This window comes from Chanos chanos, chromosome 9 (assembly GCF_902362185.1).
Source record: "Chanos chanos chromosome 9, fChaCha1.1, whole genome shotgun sequence".
Classification (NCBI taxonomy): Eukaryota; Metazoa; Chordata; class Actinopteri; order Gonorynchiformes; family Chanidae; genus Chanos; species Chanos chanos.
The window spans coordinates 31,774,484-31,793,138 of NC_044503.1; the positions used below are offsets into that span (position 1 = coordinate 31,774,484).

General features: G+C 42.2%; 2 protein-coding genes across 2 annotated transcripts in view; one reads left to right on the forward strand and one right to left on the reverse strand.

Moving 5' to 3' along the window:
* Nucleotides 1–2,675, reverse strand: part of gtpbp10 (GTP-binding protein 10 (putative)) — a 5,949-nt gene extending 3,274 nt beyond the window's left edge. Inside the window, exons 1-5 of the mRNA XM_030783617.1 lie at nucleotides 2,584–2,675; nucleotides 1,857–2,050; nucleotides 499–590; nucleotides 216–360; nucleotides 1–50 (exon numbers count right to left, since the gene is read on the reverse strand). The exon at nucleotides 1–50 is cut by the window's left edge and continues 24 nt beyond it. Of these exons, the coding sequence (XP_030639477.1) occupies nucleotides 1–50; nucleotides 216–360; nucleotides 499–590; nucleotides 1,857–2,050; nucleotides 2,584–2,616 (514 nt within the window). The 5' untranslated portion in view covers nucleotides 2,617–2,675. The remainder of the gene's footprint in view (nucleotides 51–215; nucleotides 361–498; nucleotides 591–1,856; nucleotides 2,051–2,583) is intronic.
* Nucleotides 2,676–15,172: 12,497 nt separating this feature from the next.
* Nucleotides 15,173–17,762, forward strand: osgin2 (oxidative stress induced growth inhibitor family member 2). The gene is made up of 5 exons (XM_030783616.1): nucleotides 15,173–15,263; nucleotides 15,461–15,597; nucleotides 15,741–15,932; nucleotides 16,164–16,255; nucleotides 16,451–17,762. The coding sequence occupies exons 1-5, from the start codon at nucleotides 15,194–15,196 to the stop codon at nucleotides 17,760–17,762; spliced, it is 1,803 nt and encodes a 600-aa protein (XP_030639476.1). The 5' UTR covers nucleotides 15,173–15,193.
* The last annotated feature ends 893 nt before the right edge of the window (nucleotides 17,763–18,655 follow it).

The following is an 18,655-nucleotide window of genomic DNA, read 5'->3' on the forward strand; positions in this document are numbered from 1 at the left end:
TGGCATGAGACAGTGCTGTCAACAGAGATGATTTACCAGCATTTGGGAACCTGTCACCACAAACACACACACACACACACACACAACACGATCTCAAAACCACCAAGGACATGTATATCCATACCACAAAACAGAATCTCAACCTGTCTGAAAGAGGGCAAATTTTATGTGCTCGTGCGTGGATCTCTCTCTCTCTCTCTCTCTCTCTCTCTTACCCTACTAGACCCAGGTCTGCGATGAGTTTAAGGTCCAGTCGAATCTGCCTGGTCTGACCCTTACTGGGCAAGAACCCAGAATGAAAAGACCCACCATGACCACCCCTGGCCACCAAAACCTTGTCTCCTTCAGAGTTCAGCTCTCCTAGAGCAGAGAGAGAGAGTTAGAGAGAGAGAGAGAGAGAGAGAGAGAGTGAGAGTGTGGTGAAGAAGGCACGATGTGACATTTCATACAGGTGTCATCTTGGCGGAATAAAGAGAAGTGGAGCGGCACTGCTCCTACCGATGACTCTTCCGCTGTCTGTGGTGACGGAGATCCCTGAGGGTGCAAAGACATAGGCATCCTCTCCTTTAGCTCCTTTCAGCGCACGGACACTAACGAGAGAGAGAGAGAGAGCACAATACATCCATCAACACTAAGCACAGCTGTCTGTGGACAAATTCAGCAAGGTCCCAAAAAAACTGGTTTAAAGTAAAAAAAAAAAAAAAAAAACATACCGTATGCCACCATAATGGTACGGAGACCGACCATGTAAGGCTAGATTTACTCTGAGTCCACTTAGTCCAGATTCAATTTTTTGCATATTCGATAAGAGAATCCAATCTTCCTGATTGACTGTCCGCATTATATATTGCAAGTGATCGGATCCGATCCGCGCGTCAATCCTGATTTTCGGTCTTGTCCACGTTGGTTGCTATAGTAACGACACTGGGCCCGGAAGCGGCATGTAGTTCTACTGGCCCACTTCCCTTGTTCCCATTTTTAACGTCTTTACATTTTGTTTTGAGGTTTTCGATTTTTCTCTGGCACCGTAGCCACAACCCATGGAAGCCTTCCTCTCTCATTTTTCACGCAATAACTTCGTAAAAGTTTTTGTTTCGGTACATGCCCTCCAGGTTAGCCCGCGCTGATGCACCACCCCCCCCCCCCCCCCCCCCCCCCCCCCCCCCCAGTGCCAGCAGAGGCAGGCCACTACGTCACTGGCCCATGGGGAAGACGACACCTCTGTCAAAACACTTGTTTGCCCCAGCTCCGACTACGACCTACAACCGCTCATCAATGGTTCCGAAACTAGTATGTTTCCTATACGTGTGAGGTACACATGAACTTTACATGGTGTCAAAAGTCAGAGAAGGAAAAAGAGAAAGCAAGAGAGGAAAAAAAAAAAAACATCTGAAATGCGATCAGGGCAGTGAGACCTAAACAGATTTGCAAAAATTGTGATTTGAATCGGATTTCAAATCACATAAGAATGTGGTTTGAAATGGATCTGGAAAAATCGGATCTCGTGTGATTTTTGGCGGTTCAGACTTGCTACACACGAACGGATTCCAAACAGATATGCACATAAATCGGTTTTGGACTGACAGTGTGGACACAGCCTAAGTGTCTCAACCTTCTGCAAGTTTTTCAGATAACCACACTATCAATTCTGTTCCACACCACACATAATATCAATTCTATTCTTGAACACAACATGCAACGGACAAACAGAAAAGGGTCTGCTCCTCTCAAAGGTCTGAACTATCTCAAATTCACAAGCATATCATAATTTTAATACAAAAATAAACCTGGCGCTTCATAAAACATTAATACAACACAACCCCTACGAGCAAATATCAAACACAGAGTGTCCTTACCTGCTGTTGGATCCCACGCCTGCTATGAAGCGTTTGTGTGGATATTTGTCCTTGATCCTTTTCAAGGTGATATCTTTTTTGGCCACCACCCACACATCCCCTCCATCTCCACCCTGACCCCCCAGACGGGGCAACCCCATCCCGCCACTGCCACCCCTCACATAGAGCCGCAAATTGTCCACAAAGTTACCATACTGAAAGAGAGAGAGAGAGAGAGAGAGAGAGAGAGAGAGAGCAACCAAGGTTGGATGGTGGATGGTCAGTGACAAAGAGATGACACGAACAATGTCAGATAATTTTAATTTTACAATGTGATTGTGCTCTGTTCTGTCTGTCTATGGTCTAGATGAGCTATAACGTTATGTTTAATCACCCGTACGCAACACCGTTATTGTTTATATTTGAAATTGTTGAGGGCTACATTTTTGCAGGATCTGACTAACATTAATAAGCTATAGTTTCTGCGGACTGTTCAGATAGCAACCTGAAGCACTGATAACGTTGGCTTCCTCCGTTAAAACGTCTGCAACACCTCGATCAGGAAGAATTTAAAACCTAAACTAACAAAATAGTAAGCTACAAAATGAACAAAACTATGTGTCAAATTTTGTGATGGGAGCTTGAGGGACCCATTCCTTTAATATCCAAGCGGAGGTTAGCTAACTTAGCTATCCAAAAGAAACTGTGGCTTCGCTAGACAGCTAACTACTTAGCTATAGTTACAAACCTTTCGACAACAAACTCTGCCGACCCAAACCATCCTACCGCATCCAATGTCAGTAATGTGGCACCAAGTACTTTCAGATAGCTGTCCGATTTTGTGCTGAAGAGATCTGTACACACATGTAACTGAGCAACTGTCTACCGACAACCATGTGACAAAACACCCTTCAAAACCGGAAACATGCGCAGAATGTAGCTTGAGCAGCGATTGGATGTGGTTGATCTCAATCACATTTAGTCCAACCCGGTTTGAGAGTAGCCTACTTTACAAGTTTAAAAAAAAAGTCCGTGGACCGACCTAGAGAGGTCCTCTAATAATTCTGCTTAAGATTGGCATAAATCACATTATAAAACGAAGAGCAATGCCCAAAACGTGGGCGTGCAGGTATTTAAATAGTAGCTTCATGGACGCAAGACCCTCATTCGAAGCTATTTCAAAGACAGGTGACCCTCAACTGAATGTTTTTAAGAAAAGTGCTGTTCATAGAAATTCGTCATTTGGAAACATTTTCAACATATTACTTAAACTGGAAGCAACCTTGTAAGTTTAGTTGCCGGCGATGACATTGAACCGGGCTATGCAAAATATATAATATGAATTTTCCGTTACTGTAGGCTAGCCTATTGTTTGGGTGTTATTACTCCAAGTACAATCGCAGGGGAATGTAACACAGACTTTTTTCGTTTTTTAGTCTCTTTCGTTCCATATTGGCAATCATATACACCATAACTCTCCACACACCATGTATAAATATAAATAACGTGATATTAATTTACTTTAAAGCAGCAAAAGAGATTTCATGTAGTCTAACATCTCATACTGTATTCACTTTGAGGTCTCCAAGACTGGACCACGCAATGGGATCCCTAAGCTGTCGGTGGTGGCACCTCAAATCACTATTTCTACTTATGCTCGTCGCCGCCTCTTCTTGCGCTTTACCCGGCATTCTGATGTCGGGCACCGGTGCAAGCATTGACCGGATGCCTGGTAACCTCGGTGAGATTAACCATGAGTGCTGGGATGCGGCGTCACTAGTTGTTCTACGAGTACGTAAACTACGTGTCGCGGACACCGTCGTAGGGCTGTGGGACTTCATGACATACCTACGAGCGTCGCAGCAGCCAAAGCACCAGGAGTTGTTCATGGAGCTAGCGCAATTTTTCTGGGAGCGGTATGTGGACTGCGTCTTGTCCCAGGCGCACGGACTTGGTAAGAGAAGTAGAATGTCACGGGGAGCTGTCGCCAAACCGAATTCAGCAGCTCCGACTAGAGTTAAGGTATTTTCTTTTTAGACATCCATGATCTTAGGGCTCTATGGGTGTTTCTCCCATGTGTAGTCCTGACTGAAAATGTTGTTTTTTTTCTTTTTCGTTTAATTCGCGTCACATCCTGAGATTCGGCTTTATCTGACAGGTGATGAAAAATAAGTTGCTGATATTTAAGAAGTGTGTTCTTGTATCCGCGAGGTTATTTTTTGTAAAGCTTAATATTAACATGATTGTAAATGTAATTCAGTTGGTCTGCTTTAAATTCAAATCACCTCATCGTGTTCTCCATCTTTCCATGAGATACCATCACTCTAAAGACAATACTGTTTGCATATATTGGATACTGAAAAAGCATTTTGTTTTTCCCGTTTTCTTTTCTTTTCTTTTCTTTCTTTTCATTTAGCTGTACTTCTAAAGACTGTTTCTGGAAATAGCAAGAGAATTTGCCCCTGGCTCCATTGAAACTGCCTGAGATTGCCACTGTCACTGATCTCCTTCATGTAACTTTCCTTCGTTCAATAATGGGGTAAAATGGAGGTACATTTAGATCCTGAAGACTCTTGTTAAAACGTGAGATTTTTAGCCTTTCCATCCTCAGACAGACAGCAGTTTGAATCTCAGTCCAAGGAAATCCACAAATCAAATCAGATCTCTACTTCTTACTCCAAAAGCACATAACAAGAAATTTAAATTTATGCCAGTAGATGCCAATAGAATCGATGCTAAAAAAAAAAAAAAAAAGAATGCTATTAATGAATAATAACACTGAATAAGGAATGCAATGTTTGAAGAATAAAATGTAGCACCACTGCTGTTTTGCCTATTTATTCCACTAATTACTTTCATATGATCATATATGATGTCTTTGCAGAAGGAACCGTTGAGAGTGTTGACTATTGAACGACACTCCCAGTCTATACGGTTCCCTCTGTTTATTTCTTCTTTTCTAACACTTTTTTTTTTCTTTCACTCTCTCATTTTCTTCCTGGGGAGTGATTATCACAGGATATCGTTTGTGTCCGTAGCGCTGTATGAAACTAAACTTATGGTCAAACTAATTTGATTTCTTACCTAATCTCCCATATGGTAGGTATAAAAATTGATTCCAGCCACAAAAGTAATAGTCTTGTCGTCTTGAGTGAGACACATTAATATGCCTGGGGTTTATGCATTACAGGGGAAAATTACTAAGACTCACCAAGATCCCTCAGCAAAATGACTCACCTCTGCTGAGGCTGTGACTTCAGCTGAGTCCTGCTGTGTCACTATGTGCACAGACAATAAACATAATCACACACAATACACCGAATCAACATCCAATCAAAAAAAATTATAGTAATACATACTCTTGGCTGACACAGTATAATCAAATATTAAACGTAACCACCTACCTCTGTAGCCATAATGGTAAATAACACCAAATATATCATTGCGACACAATGACCAGTAACAAACCACGTCTAATGCAGCACCTTGTTAAGCTTCATCTGATGGCTATCCAGGCCACAAGACACCGTTCTTTTTTGGGGAGGAGGGGAGGGGGGGGGGGTATTTGTTTGGTTGTTTCGTTTTGCTTTTTTCACAAAATAATTTGTATTGGTAGCTAATCAGACAGTGAGTATTTATGTTGAGGGTCTGTTTAGAAATCCCATCCATCTATCTATGTGTCTATCTGGAATGTGTGCGTGTGTTTATGTGTGTGTGTGTGTGTGTGTGTGTGTTTGTGTGTGTGTGTGTGTGTGAGTGTATGTGTGTGTGTGTGTTTGTGTGTGTGTATGTGTGTGTGTGTGTGTTTTGGACCACATAAAAAAAATATCCCTACATTCACTTGTGGTCAACACAATCTGGTTTGTGACAGAGTAACAAACTCTTGATTGGAGAACCGTCTGATTGATGTCTGTCTGAGCCATCTATCCAATCTCCCTAGATCAAAAGAAAGAAAGAAAGACAGAAAGAAAGAAAGAAAGAAAGACAGAAAGAAAGAAAGAAAGAAAGAAAGAAAGAAAGAAAGTCAGCTCCCAGGGACTGAAAGGTTGGCCAGAGTTTCAATAGTTAGAGCATCATTTTGTCTGCTCTGCCCTCTAGTGGTAAAACTGCAAAAGTAAATGAAGCCCTTCAGGCTCCTAGTAACTACCACAATAAAAGAACCACTCAAGGAAAATAAGCTTCCACACCGATGTTAATTAGAATCCCAGTGTGCTTAAGGTTAGGAATAAAAACGGTGGTATTGACCCGTTCACCCATTTCTTTTGCCACTACAGCTAGAGGAAGAGAACACAATGGCCTTAAAATAAGTTGATTTCTAGAGCACTTTGGACAAGGCCTTCAGCAACGTAGGCTGCGCAGTAAATTTCATTGTAAACAGTTAATCAAAAAACTGCAAAGCGAAGGATATTATACTCGGGCTCTGGTGCATATACTCATTATTTTACATTCAAAAACGCACATTTATGATTAAAATGGTGTGTGTGGGGGGGGGGGGGGGGGGGGGGGGGGGGGGGCACATTCGTCTAAGCAGTGTGAAAACATCATATGGTGTGATAAGCTATACTTCATGCTGCTCTTAAGAGGTGCATTTGTGGAGGACAACAAAAACAAACCTACAAGGCCTGAGTGCTTATTTCCCTGAATACAGGGCTACGGCGGTTCTCGAATTCTGACAGGTTCATTTTTCAACAATGGTTGAAGTCCACTCGACCCCTTAGGGCGCAACACAAACACCCGTAACAGAAAGCTATTCTGAGTGTTCATATTAATCCTATGGTGAAGCAGATCCCACGCTGATAGGAGCGGGCTCTTCCTCAATGTTGCCTCTCCCGTGCATAGGGCTAACATGGTAAAGAACTGGTTTGATGAACATGAAAACAATGTGAAACAAGCGTTCGGTGGCTGTCTGAGTCATTCGATCTCGTCGCAGCTGAGCTCTTATGGAAGATTCCAGAGCCGGAGCGGAGCCCACGACAGCATTTTCTATCGCCTTCAACAAAAGACCAAACGAAGAAGAAACGGAGTCATATCCTCAGAGGAAAGGGAGTCATATCCTCAGAAGTAACAGAGTCATATCCTTCCATCGGTATTCCAGATAACTCTAAAATTTATTCCAAAGCACACTGCAGCTACCCTGTAAACTTATCTCAATACCACACATTTTATTTGTTTCATTTATTTTGGCAGGCAAGTGTTTCAAGACAGCGCATTTTATTCTTTTGAAACAATACTAAACAAAAGGAAGCTGGGTGGGGGGAGAGAGAGAATGATTAAGTAAAGAAATGGGTGAATAGTCATGATAACAATAGACTGATTCTCCGATCCTCACTCCCACACTTTGATAGTCACTGCTACACTTCCATTTTGAATAATCATGAATCTAACGCAGACATAATCTAATAAAATAAAAAATAAAATAAATAATCAACGGGGTATATAACAGCCCGTGCCACTGAGGAAGAAAGCCTGCTGCGTAGTGAATCATTTAATGACCTAAACATATGCGACACAAATAACTCATTCAACTAACCACGCACAGTTTCGCCTCAAGTGACACAGGGTAAAGAAATCACCGTGAGTGATATTCGGACAGAGGTAGGTAGGCACTGGGCAGGGGAGATTCACTCGTTTAAGCGAGGATGTGAGTTGGTGCATGCTTTAGTGTGTGTCGCGTCATCCTTACTTATGTCAAATCATGCATCAGGGCAACGTGTCATTTCATGAAAGGACTGAGAGGTCAAGTGAGAGTTGTAATTATAAAAATTATTTGTACTTGAAATGATACTGATGGTAGTTTTAACATACATGTCAATATAAAAAGAACTTAAATATGCCCTTATTATGCTTTTGAGACAGCGGTTTCTTAAAAATTTATATATATATATATATATATATATATATATATATACACACACACACACACACACACACAAATACTGTGTGTGCAAATACTAATAAATACAACAGAAATTCTAGGAGGCAAATATATTTTTTTATTGTTTCACAGGCACTGCCCTGTCTCGTGTAATGTCCCGTTCAATGTTAAGATATCACTGAGTTATCTCAGTCTCACACACAGTTAGCAGCTCTTACTCCCCAAAAAGAGAAACCTTGCCCAGAAGACATTATAAAATGGGGTGCTGTTTGTCTCTGTCGATTCTTGTTGGTGAAAGAACTGTAACATTTTGGAGTTTGGATTCTGCGTGGTATTGGATATAGCTTTGACACAAAAGCGGCAAATAGTCATTATCTGGTTTTTAAGTTCATTTCAGCACATTGACCTTTAATTGTGTCAAAACAGTGACATGGGTGTAACACAGTGGCAGGCTCATGATCCATAACTGTGGTCCTATATGACACTTTGCACAAATATTTGAATAATTATATTTTCCCGAGCCTGTTACTCAATGGTGGATAGAACTGAAAATGTGTGTGTGTGTGTGTGTGTGTGTGTGTGTGTGTGTGTGCGCGCGCGAGCGCGTGTGTCAGAGTTCCCAACTTTGGTCAGCTGGCTGGAGTGAGATTTTCAATTCGAGACAAGTCTCACATGCATGCGTGCACTCGTCCAGTTTACCTAAGTTTGTAAAGTCAGTCGAAATATCGAAAACTGTATACAACCCTGAGTAGTGTAAAGAACATAAGTTCATTACGAAAAGTGCCAAGGATGAATCTAAAAATCTTGGAAGCAGCTGGGAAAGGGATCAAATATCACAAGTAGGCATCTTTGGTGAGTAGAACATTTATTTTATCCTGTCAGTTTGTAGAGCAGGTTTTAGTTCAGTTTGATCACAACTGTTATATAGGATATTGCTTTCATTTTGTGTCTTTTGAATTGGATGCCTGCCGTTTTTTCTCTTTTGTCCTCCCTTTTGGGCTTGGGTGTCCTCCTTTTGGGGGTCATGACAGTGGCCACCCTATCGGCTGATCATATGGAAGGAGATGGTTGAATCTAAACACAGATATCTCAAATAGAGCAAAGTGTCTTTGTTACAGAAACAGAATAACCAAATAATTCTATCGCTTCTCTACTTGCCCCTCAACTTATTCTATCCTTCATCTACTATACAGATGGTTGGATAGACACCTGAACAAAGCAGAGCACATTATCCACAGTAGCATCCATTTTCTGTTTGCTTCCACAAACTTGTAATGTTCTAGCATTGGGTCACTCAGAGCATTTGCTCAGTGTGCTGGAACCCAGATACGAAGTGCCGAGCCGACCGCATTTCAGTCGAAATGCGTTCCCTCAACTTTATAACGAAGTAAAGGCTAAAGCGTTGGAGGACTTGAGCAATGCAAAATTCACTGCTTTAACCACAGATGGATGGACCTCCCGTGCAACGGAGAGCTTCATCACAATCACGGCACACTACGCTACCGACAACTGGGTAATTACAAGTGACCATTTAGTGGGAAACTGACAGACCAAACACCATCATTCCCGTGACAATGGATAACGCCAAGAACATTGTGAATGCTGTTGAAGCGGCCAGATTTTCACTACACATTCGATGCTTTGCACATACAGTTAACCTGACATCACAGAAGGGGATAGACGTTAACCAGGTGTCCCGGCTTTTAGGCAGAGTGAGAAAAGTGATCACTTTTTTCCATTTTGGCACTACTGCTGCAGCAGCGCTATACGAAAAACAAGAGATGCTCCAGCGTCCTTCGTACAAGCTGATCCAGGATGTACCCACTAGGTGGAATTCAAGCCATGACCTGCTTGAGCGCTACCTTGAACAGCAGGCCGCTGTTTTCTCAGCACTTACAGACATGAGTATTAAGAGGAGCATTAAGGACATTGTTACTCTGTCTGATGAAGATATAAAAATAGCTGAGGATGTGGTTCAGGCTCTCAAACTGCTGAATACAGTGACAACTCTGTTGAGCACTGAACAGCTACCAACAGTTTTAATGATAATGCCACTGAAACACACAATGCTGGCATCCATGAAGCGGAGTGACTCAGATTCAGCAGTTTTGAAAGATGTCAAATCTGCCATTGCATCTGACTTCAACAACCGATACCCCGATACTGACTCAACACTTATTTAGTTTCCTCATGTGAGCACTGGACATGACCCACGCTTTAAATCCCTGCCCTTTCTGGATGAGACCATTCACGGCATGTCTGACTGAGAATATTCTGGATGACTGTCCCCCCTAGGTATTTGTCAAATAGTTTTAATCTAAATGGAATTAATTTAATAAAATCAGTACAGTTTAGCTTCAAGGCCCTAAAACTTGTAAAGCATCTTAGTGACAAAATGCTTTGAAACACACTGTACAAATAAGTTTTATTTTTATTTCCTTTCAGCATTTGACTTTAACTAAACATACGATAAAAGCTTTAACCATCAGAAATGTACATTATATTGCAACTGTTTTGGGGATTTGTCTTTGTTAGTCCCAGACCTCGAGGGAGGAGAGACAGAGGCATCCAGCAGCAGTTGTGAACCTCTAGCCAAAGCAGCAGCAAAAGCAATAAAATCATTTTTAAATCAATATTTTGTGTCAAATTATTGATTTCTTTAGTAAGTAGCCATGTAATAAGCAGGACAATGGTGGACATTAGAGAACATGGTAGAAATTACCCGGACAATCTGGAATGGTACAGAAGCTTGCATTTTCTAAAAAAAAAAAAAAATTGTGACAATTACATGGGGTGCGTTTTTTCAAAAAACAAAAATAAGTCATGTTCATTGAATGTTAAGTAATTCTGTAGATCTAACAAAATTACAACAGATGAAATGAATGTTATTTACTGTGGTAACTTCACTTTAATGTGATCAGATTAAATGAACTTGATTTATTTGAGTAAGCAGGACTAATTTCAACCATGTTGTTCCAATTTCTTTCACAGTTTTTTTTTTATCTTTCCTATTTTATTTTATTCTTTTTTTACAAATAAATCTAATCTATCATTAACTCATAAATGCTAAAACTGACCTGAAACCATTTACAACCTGATCTAACTCGGTAACAACAAGTCATGCCTTCACTCATTCATTTTCTAAGCCGCTTGTCCTAATTAGTGTAGCGGGGGTGCTGGAACCTATCCCATGAAGCGGGGAAACACCCTGGACAGATCACCAGTTCATCGCAGGGCAGACACACAGACACATTCATTCCTAGGGTGTATTTTAGCGTCTCCAATTTGCCTGAGGTGCATGTCTTTGGACTGTGGGAGGAAACCAGAGCTGGAGGAAACTCATGCACACACAGAGAGAACATGCAAGTCCACACAGAAAGGACCCTGGACTCGGAAGGACCCTAGACTGAATCGAACCTTGCACCACTGTGCGGCCAACAGAAAACATGGCATAAGGAATAAGTGGCTCATTCAATAAACGTATGAATATAAACCTAAAGACAGATTCTTTGTCATTTAAATGTAAAACTGTAAACATTCTCGGTAAACATTTTCCTCATGCCAACATCCTTTCAAACCACCCCAAAAACTCTAACAACTGAAAACTGAGTCTCAGCTTCATCAGCTGTAAGCTGCCTTACTGGAACTCTCACCGTTTCTCTCCATCCAGTGCTTTTCGCGCGATTCCTGCACCTGCAATCTCCCGATAGCAGGGACGTCCGAGAGACTTGGATAAACATAGTTCATTCTAGTGCACAGTTTTAGTTGGTTGAACTATTGGCTTATTTATTTCCTTTCGACTGTGACATTTCAAGCAATACATGGAAATTCACGAATCCAAGTTATTTCAATTTGATTTATTTGCTTTAAATAAACAAACATCAGTTTTTTGTTTTTGTGTGTATGTGTGTGTGTGTGTTTCTTTTCTTTTTTTTTAAGACTAAACACGCACCCCTGCATGTTTCATATGGATTTCTCTTGCATTCTTGTGATTTATCCATATTTGCAGTTGCTGAATATGCAACACATGTTATATTCATCAGGACTAAGATTTCAATTAACCTCACCTTTCATACGACATACATCTCAACTACAGAGCATGAAAATTACTGTGCAAACTGTCCTTTTCTTGAAATGTAACTATTTAGTAAATAACTGTCCCACACGACATTCGGGCGATATGCTCCTTGCAGACTACATTAAACTCACTGGTACGGGTCGCTGACGCAGAATAGAATACGCGGAGTGATCGATTAAGTTTCCTCTCATTAAACAGGAAAACGCTTGCGGTGATGCATCTTCCCAGTGCCATATGGACACAAGTGCACTCTTCGAATCTGCGCTCGCTCAACATGCCTGTCGGTACAGCACGAGGCGCATGTGATGCTGGATGGAAGAGCGTCGCATCAGCCGGCATTTTCCCAGTGCACGTCCTTGAGGTTGATATTATCAAACGATGCGGTAGACTGGCTTACATAGGCCTGATTTGCATCACCTCGACATTCGCTTGAAATTAAACTAGAGCCTCCACGACAGGATCCCAACGGACCAGTTTTTCAAGCCATCCCATGACTTTGCCTGGATCCTCCCACCGGGTGACTCAAGCTATTTATACCGCCTACAGTGTCCAGTATGCGTTAGAGAAACAGAACTGATAGAGCTACAGTGAAATTTGAAGTCCATTTCATCAGAGGTAAGCACAGTCTGAACCCTGGCATCACAACTGCAATTGTATTTTTTTTCTGAGGCTGCGCTAACACATATCGGATGACCGTCAGCATAACCTAAATTATGTAATGTGAATGTTGCCCCTCATATTATAGCCTCAGTGAAATGATGCGTATATATGTGTATTCGTTCTCCACACTAGTCTGTTTATACTGATGCAGAGCGAACACCTGAGGGTAATTTGGAATGAACGAATTGGTTATGCACACGTAATCTAAACAAGGCCAGAGTCTAGCTTTTTATGCGCGTATCATCGTGTTTTATAATTAATTTATTGTTGTTATTATTATTATTATTATTATTATTATTATTATTGTGGTTGTTGTTGTTGGCAGTGGTGGTTCTGCTGCCCTATCAAATGACTGAAAAGATGTATGATATGTAAGAGCAACTTACTTATATTTACAGTTTTTGTGCACAGTTGTTTCAAGATCTGACTGTTCATTTATGTGAGCCATATTCAAAAACTTTTGCAAAGCACACTGTTGGCAGTGTTTTAATTAGACAGAGTTGTGTGCAGCTCTGTGCAATGGGGCATAAGTTAGGTCTAAATTTCTGACCCCATTACTAAATTACTGTAAGACAGACTGTACACTACAATCTGCAGAGGTTAGCAATCTATAACAGATTTTACTTTTACATGCAGTAATGCAGAAAGTAATGCAGACCAGGCTTAATTTGCGTTAAAAGAGTTATTTTTAGGGCATTAAACAAAATGGATAACAAGCCTGCAATAAAAACACAGACGCATACATATACAACAAACGGATCAACACAGAAACACGTGAGCAGAGGCACGTGCACCTATATACACACACTCTCTCACAGACACAGACTTACACACACACACACAGACACGCACGCATACACACACACACAGAATCACAGACTCCATTGACATTCTTTGTCAGACACATTCATCCATACATTCTCTCACACACATATATACGCTCTCAGAAGCACAAACATATGGGAACTGACAGTCCTCTTTCTTGTACACATATACTTTCTTGTACACAATACTGAAATTAAAATTTAGCATACCATAACAGTAAACAGTAGGTACTGAGCCTTTTTTTTTAACCTTTGGATCGGACTTTTTGTAGTCTGCAAAGAACCTCAGATAGTCACAGTCTTTTCATGGTCACCATTGTGTGTTGCAAGTTAAATCTGCTCCAGGTTACTGTCAATAGTAGACTATTGTTTCACAGAGCACATAGCAGTTTGCGATAAAGAAAAAAAGCATCCCACATTTATTGTCACATTGTACTGCAGCAGTTGCACTTCCAAATTCTGTTTGATGATTACTAAGCTCACATCATTACATTGGTTTAATTCTGAGAGTGCTGTTTGAAATGAACTAAAAAAAAAAAAAAAAAAAATCTGAACAATTCTGAACGTTATTTAAGAATGCATTTAGGAAGATACCTCTGTGACGTCTTTTCCTGTGCGTGTCTACTGTTGAGGGCAACTTTGTGTGTAATTTACTGACCTATTACTTTGTGGTAAGACACAGCAAAGGGACACCAACCCTGTTTGGCAACCTGATGAGTTACTCTAAGTAATCCTTCTCTTTTGGGGGGAGCAGAAGGAATAAAAAAAGATAGAGGAAGACAAACAACTCTGAATAACACAGGGCTGGGCAGAGTGATTGTGAGTAACCCTACTGAATGTGGTCAGGCGACTGTTAAATGGAGCACTGAACTGGAAACACCAGTACCCTCCCCACCAGTCCCCCCACCCAACACACACGCGCGCACACACACACACGCACGCACACACACACACACATCACCCCCCCCCCACCCCCCCAATACACACACCCACCCATACTGACCCAGCCCCACCCTGCCTGGCCAGTCTCGGCCGGGTTATGCCTGGAATCCCATGTGTTCCCTCTGAAATGGGTAAACAGCCGGGGTCAAAGAAAAACAGGTTGTGATGGGCAGCCGCGATATGCAGACTGTCAGCATGCCAGACGCACTTTTAAAAGCGGGTGGAAAGACGTAAACACAGGCTGGGTGGATTACGGGGGGAACCGCGGTGTGATCAGGGGGGATTTGCGCCTGTCAGGATGAGACAATGAGAATGACAAGTGTTCCCTCGCCATTAAACTCATCATAATTAGCCTTTGTCAGGGAGCAGCGACGGATGCTAGCGTTAGCTCGGAACACTTTGTCGGAACGAGGGCCTCTACACGTGCATGTGTGTGTGTGTACCCAAAGTAGCACTGATCTAGAGTTTTTGTCTGCGGGAGGTCTAAGCAAGAGGGCACTCTTAAGACCCTGTTTTGGGTTTCGCTCCAAAACCATATGCTTTCAATGTTTTATACTTATGTTAAAAAAAAAAAAAAAACGCCTCTTAATAGCATGTCTCAATGGTCCACAGAAATCAGAGATCTGATCAAACAGTGCTGTAAGTCTATATACAGCATTTTGTGCTGTTTCATTAGGTTTAAGTAAGTCCTTTGATGAGAAATGCCATTCACATGTTGATTTGATACATTCACCTCTCAGATTTTACATTTGTGTAACTGAAGAGATCCGTTATGTGCCTCTGCTACCTTCTTTGTGAGTGTTTACGCTCTTCAGGATTAGCTAGCCGTCAGAGCAAATATGAGTTTTAATTAATGGGGAATGAAATATCAAAATGCCACACTAATTTGATAATAAAGTATTAACTCAGGTGTAACAGAGATTCTAATAAAGTAGTTGGTGTCATGTCCGCAGTGCCAGCTCTGGCTCTGGCTGCCACCATGCCCCTACTGGAAGAAAGCTCCCTGCCCAGAGAACGCTCTCCAACTGTGGTACCAGTTGTCATTATCGGTAAGTCCCTCAATCTCATGCTCACATACACACACACACATATATAGTACCGTAGCACTATTACAGCGACTACACCTGCAGTTATACCTTCACCAGTACTAGTGACCAGTAAATTAATGTATGGATTCCAGCTGATGTTGAGATTGTTATCTACTTTGGATAGTTACTATCTCTAATCTCCTTCTACACCCGTTCAGGTAATGGGCCCTCAGGTATCTGCCTGTCCTACATGCTTAGTGGGTACACGCCTTATTTAGACACTAATACGGTTCACCCAAATCCAATCTTGTACCGTAAGCTACAGGAGGCCAAGCACATACCAGTGACTGAACAGGTAATCAGTAGTTGGTTCTCATGTATATAAAATCTGTCAGGACATAAGCCATGTTTAAAGTTATGCATGCATGACAATAATAATTGAAAAGATGCATCTGAGTTGTGACATCTCACAAATGTCTGTCTCGGCGCTCTGTGTAGAGTCTAGAGTATTTGTGCGAAGGTCTGGAAGGACGTTCAGGGAACCCGGTGGCGGTCTTGTTTGACACTCTGCTCCATCCCAATGCGGACCTGGGTTTCGAGTTTCCCCCAGTGCTGCAGTGGAGACTGGAGAAGGAGCGTCACATCCCCCATCTGGTCTTAGGCAAGGCAACGCCTGGTGGTGCCTGGCACGTAAGTGTCCTTTAAACTGAGCCCTTAGCTACCTCTTTGGAGGGTCCATACCTTTGGTTACCCTTTTTATTACTTCTCAGCTAAGATGTTCTCCCTGATAGGTATACAATAAGAATACAGAACCTTTGGGTGTGTTTTAAATAGAAGAAACAAGATTTGCTCTACACATTTTTAACAAGCTTTTAATGATTTTGATTATGATGATGATTATCCTTTTTTCTGGTTTCCAAGGCAATGGAAGGGTCCATGTTAACCATCAGTCTAGGCATTTGGATGGAACTTCCAGGGGTCAACTATAGGCACATGGCATTGGGTAAACGCAGGTGAGCAATAACAGCTGTATGAGGAAATTAAGAGGATATAGAGCGGGAAATGCAAATTCATTAAGGTATAAAGCTACATTAATGTTACTGATGGACCAGGTACCCATTAGATGAACTTGGTGTTGTAATGCATTATGGAAGTGGATCTTAGAGGCAGTATAGTAGACATGTTGTTTTCTGTGGTCTCTGCTATAGGACTGTGACCAATGATAGGGCTACTCCAGAGGAGATCTCCTCTTACTATAGAAACTATGTTAAGATCATGGGCCTCCAGAAGAACTTTCTGGACAACACCTATGTGACCTCCATTCGGAGACTTCATCGCGACCATGACCACAATGCCAGAAAGGGGAATGGGGTTGAAAATGGAATTGAGAGTGGTCAGCTGAACGGATCAGGAAAACATTACAACCACTGTGAGAACGGGATCGGGAATGGTCAAAAGAGGAAGGAGAACGGGTTCAGTAATGGGAAGCTGGAAAATGGCTTGCAGAATGGTACTGGAGGTGATAAGATGGAGGGACATGAGGATGACGGTCAGGAGGGCTCTGAGGGAGAGAAAGGAGAAAGTGGCATTTCCCATGGATCCATGCAAGGACTGTGGGAAGTCAGAGGTTACCAGTGTCTCCATGGTGACACCCATGTCCCTTTCAGCCTTTTCGCTGAGAATGTGGTCTTGGCAACTGGCGCCTCAGATTCACCAGATCGGTTAGGCGTAGAAGGAGAAGATCTCCCCTTTGTGTTCCACAGTGTACGAGACTTGGGTGTGGCTGTCAGTCACCATGGCAGTCTGGGCCCTGCCTCTGACCCGGTGCTGGTGGTGGGGGCGGGTCTTAGCGCAGCTGACGCTGTGCTGTGTGCCTGTAACCACGGTGTGTCCGTGCTGCACGCATTCCGCAAGCGAGCTGATGACCCTGGTCTGATCTTCAAACAGCTGCCCAAGACCCTCTACCCAGAATACCACAGAGTCTATCACATGATGTGCTCTCAGGCCTACCCAGCATCCCCTGTTTCCCAACCCAGCACTAATTCCACAGCTCCTTGTACATCCACTGGGCTGTACCCAGACTACACCAGCTTTCCGGAACACTGCGTGCTCTCCTTCCAGCCTGACATGCGCTGTGTGCTTCGAGGGCCCAACGGTACTTTGAGGGTCTTTAAAGTCTCTATGGTGCTAGTTCTGATTGGAAGTCATCCAGACCTGTTCTTCCTTAAAGAACATGGCCAGTACTTGGGTATGGACCCCACTAGGCCCATCTCCTGCAAGCAAAACCCTGTGGACATAAACCCCTACACCTTTGAGTGCACAGCTGAGCCAGGTCTCTTTGCCATGGGTCCTTTGGTGGGCGACAATTTTGTACGCTTCCTGAAGGGCGGAGCTCTAGGCATCACCAGTTGCCTGCTCAAGAGACTGAAACAGCAGATGAAAAAGGAGAAACTAATCCCAGATGGAGAAGATGGAAGAGGGGGAAGAGGAGGTAGGGTAGGAGGCGGAGGGTTCGTTTGAAAGGAGGGTTGTATTACTGAGAATGGCAGAAGCTTTGGTCAAGAATGTTTCTGTGAATTTTCATGGGTATGCAGTGAATCTATCTGTTTTAGCTCTACAGCTTTCTTACCATTTTTAAAGAGGTAAAAAAAAAAAAAGGAGTAGAGGCTAGGAGTCTATAAATATTGCCCCCATTTTCCTCATCCTGCATCCTGACATTTTACACACAGGTTGATAGCATCATGTGCCAAAATTGAAATTCTTATGTCTGACCTACACGTGAAGTTTTCAGGTTTTTTTGTAATGTTTCATATGCTGTATTTTTACTTAGTTTTGTTAGGGCGTGTTCATTTCCAAAATATTGCTAATGTACATTGAGTTACCCAGTAATGGTTTTGGTTAGCATAGACCTTAGACTTTAGGATTCCTTAATCTGTGTCACTCAGATGCCCCTTGCAATGTAGCATCATCTGCTGACGAAGAACCGCCTGACATAGCGTTTTAGTGAAAACTAAATTAGCTTTGCCTGATTTTGTAACTGTTCTGTGTAGCTAATGTTATAAGAGGTGGCATAACATTTCCAAGCACAAAATAGTTTTGAAGATGCTGGTTTAAGAATGTTTGTGCCTTGCTTATCAAGGTGTTGATTAAGTACTACATTTTTTCACCTGATTGCCACCTCAAAATATTTAATCAACCGCACAAACGCACAACTGGTGGACATATAACTGGGACTTAGGGACCCTGCTCTGAAACATCGCTCTTCTTGTCGGTTCCGTCATGGACAGATGGTAGTGAATTCCTCTAGTCTTGCTGTCATCATCAGAATCTGTGCCAACAAAGGAAAGAATAGAATGGAGGAGAATCTTCATCAGAGTAGTGAAACTGGGTTTCTTTTGTTTTTCAGCCTCGTC

Bases quoted from the DNA above. Each gene is read 5' to 3' on its own strand.
- osgin2 (XM_030783616.1), top strand. From the start codon at position 15,194: ATGCCCCTACTGGAAGAAAGCTCCCTGCCCAGAGAACGCTCTCCAACT. The intron at 15,264-15,460 runs GTAAGTCCCTCA...ACACCCGTTCAG, and splicing joins GGTACCAGTTGTCATTATCG to GTAATGGGCCCTCAGGTATC. The intron at 16,256-16,450 runs GTGAGCAATAAC...TCTCTGCTATAG, and splicing joins ATGGCATTGGGTAAACGCAG to GACTGTGACCAATGATAGGG.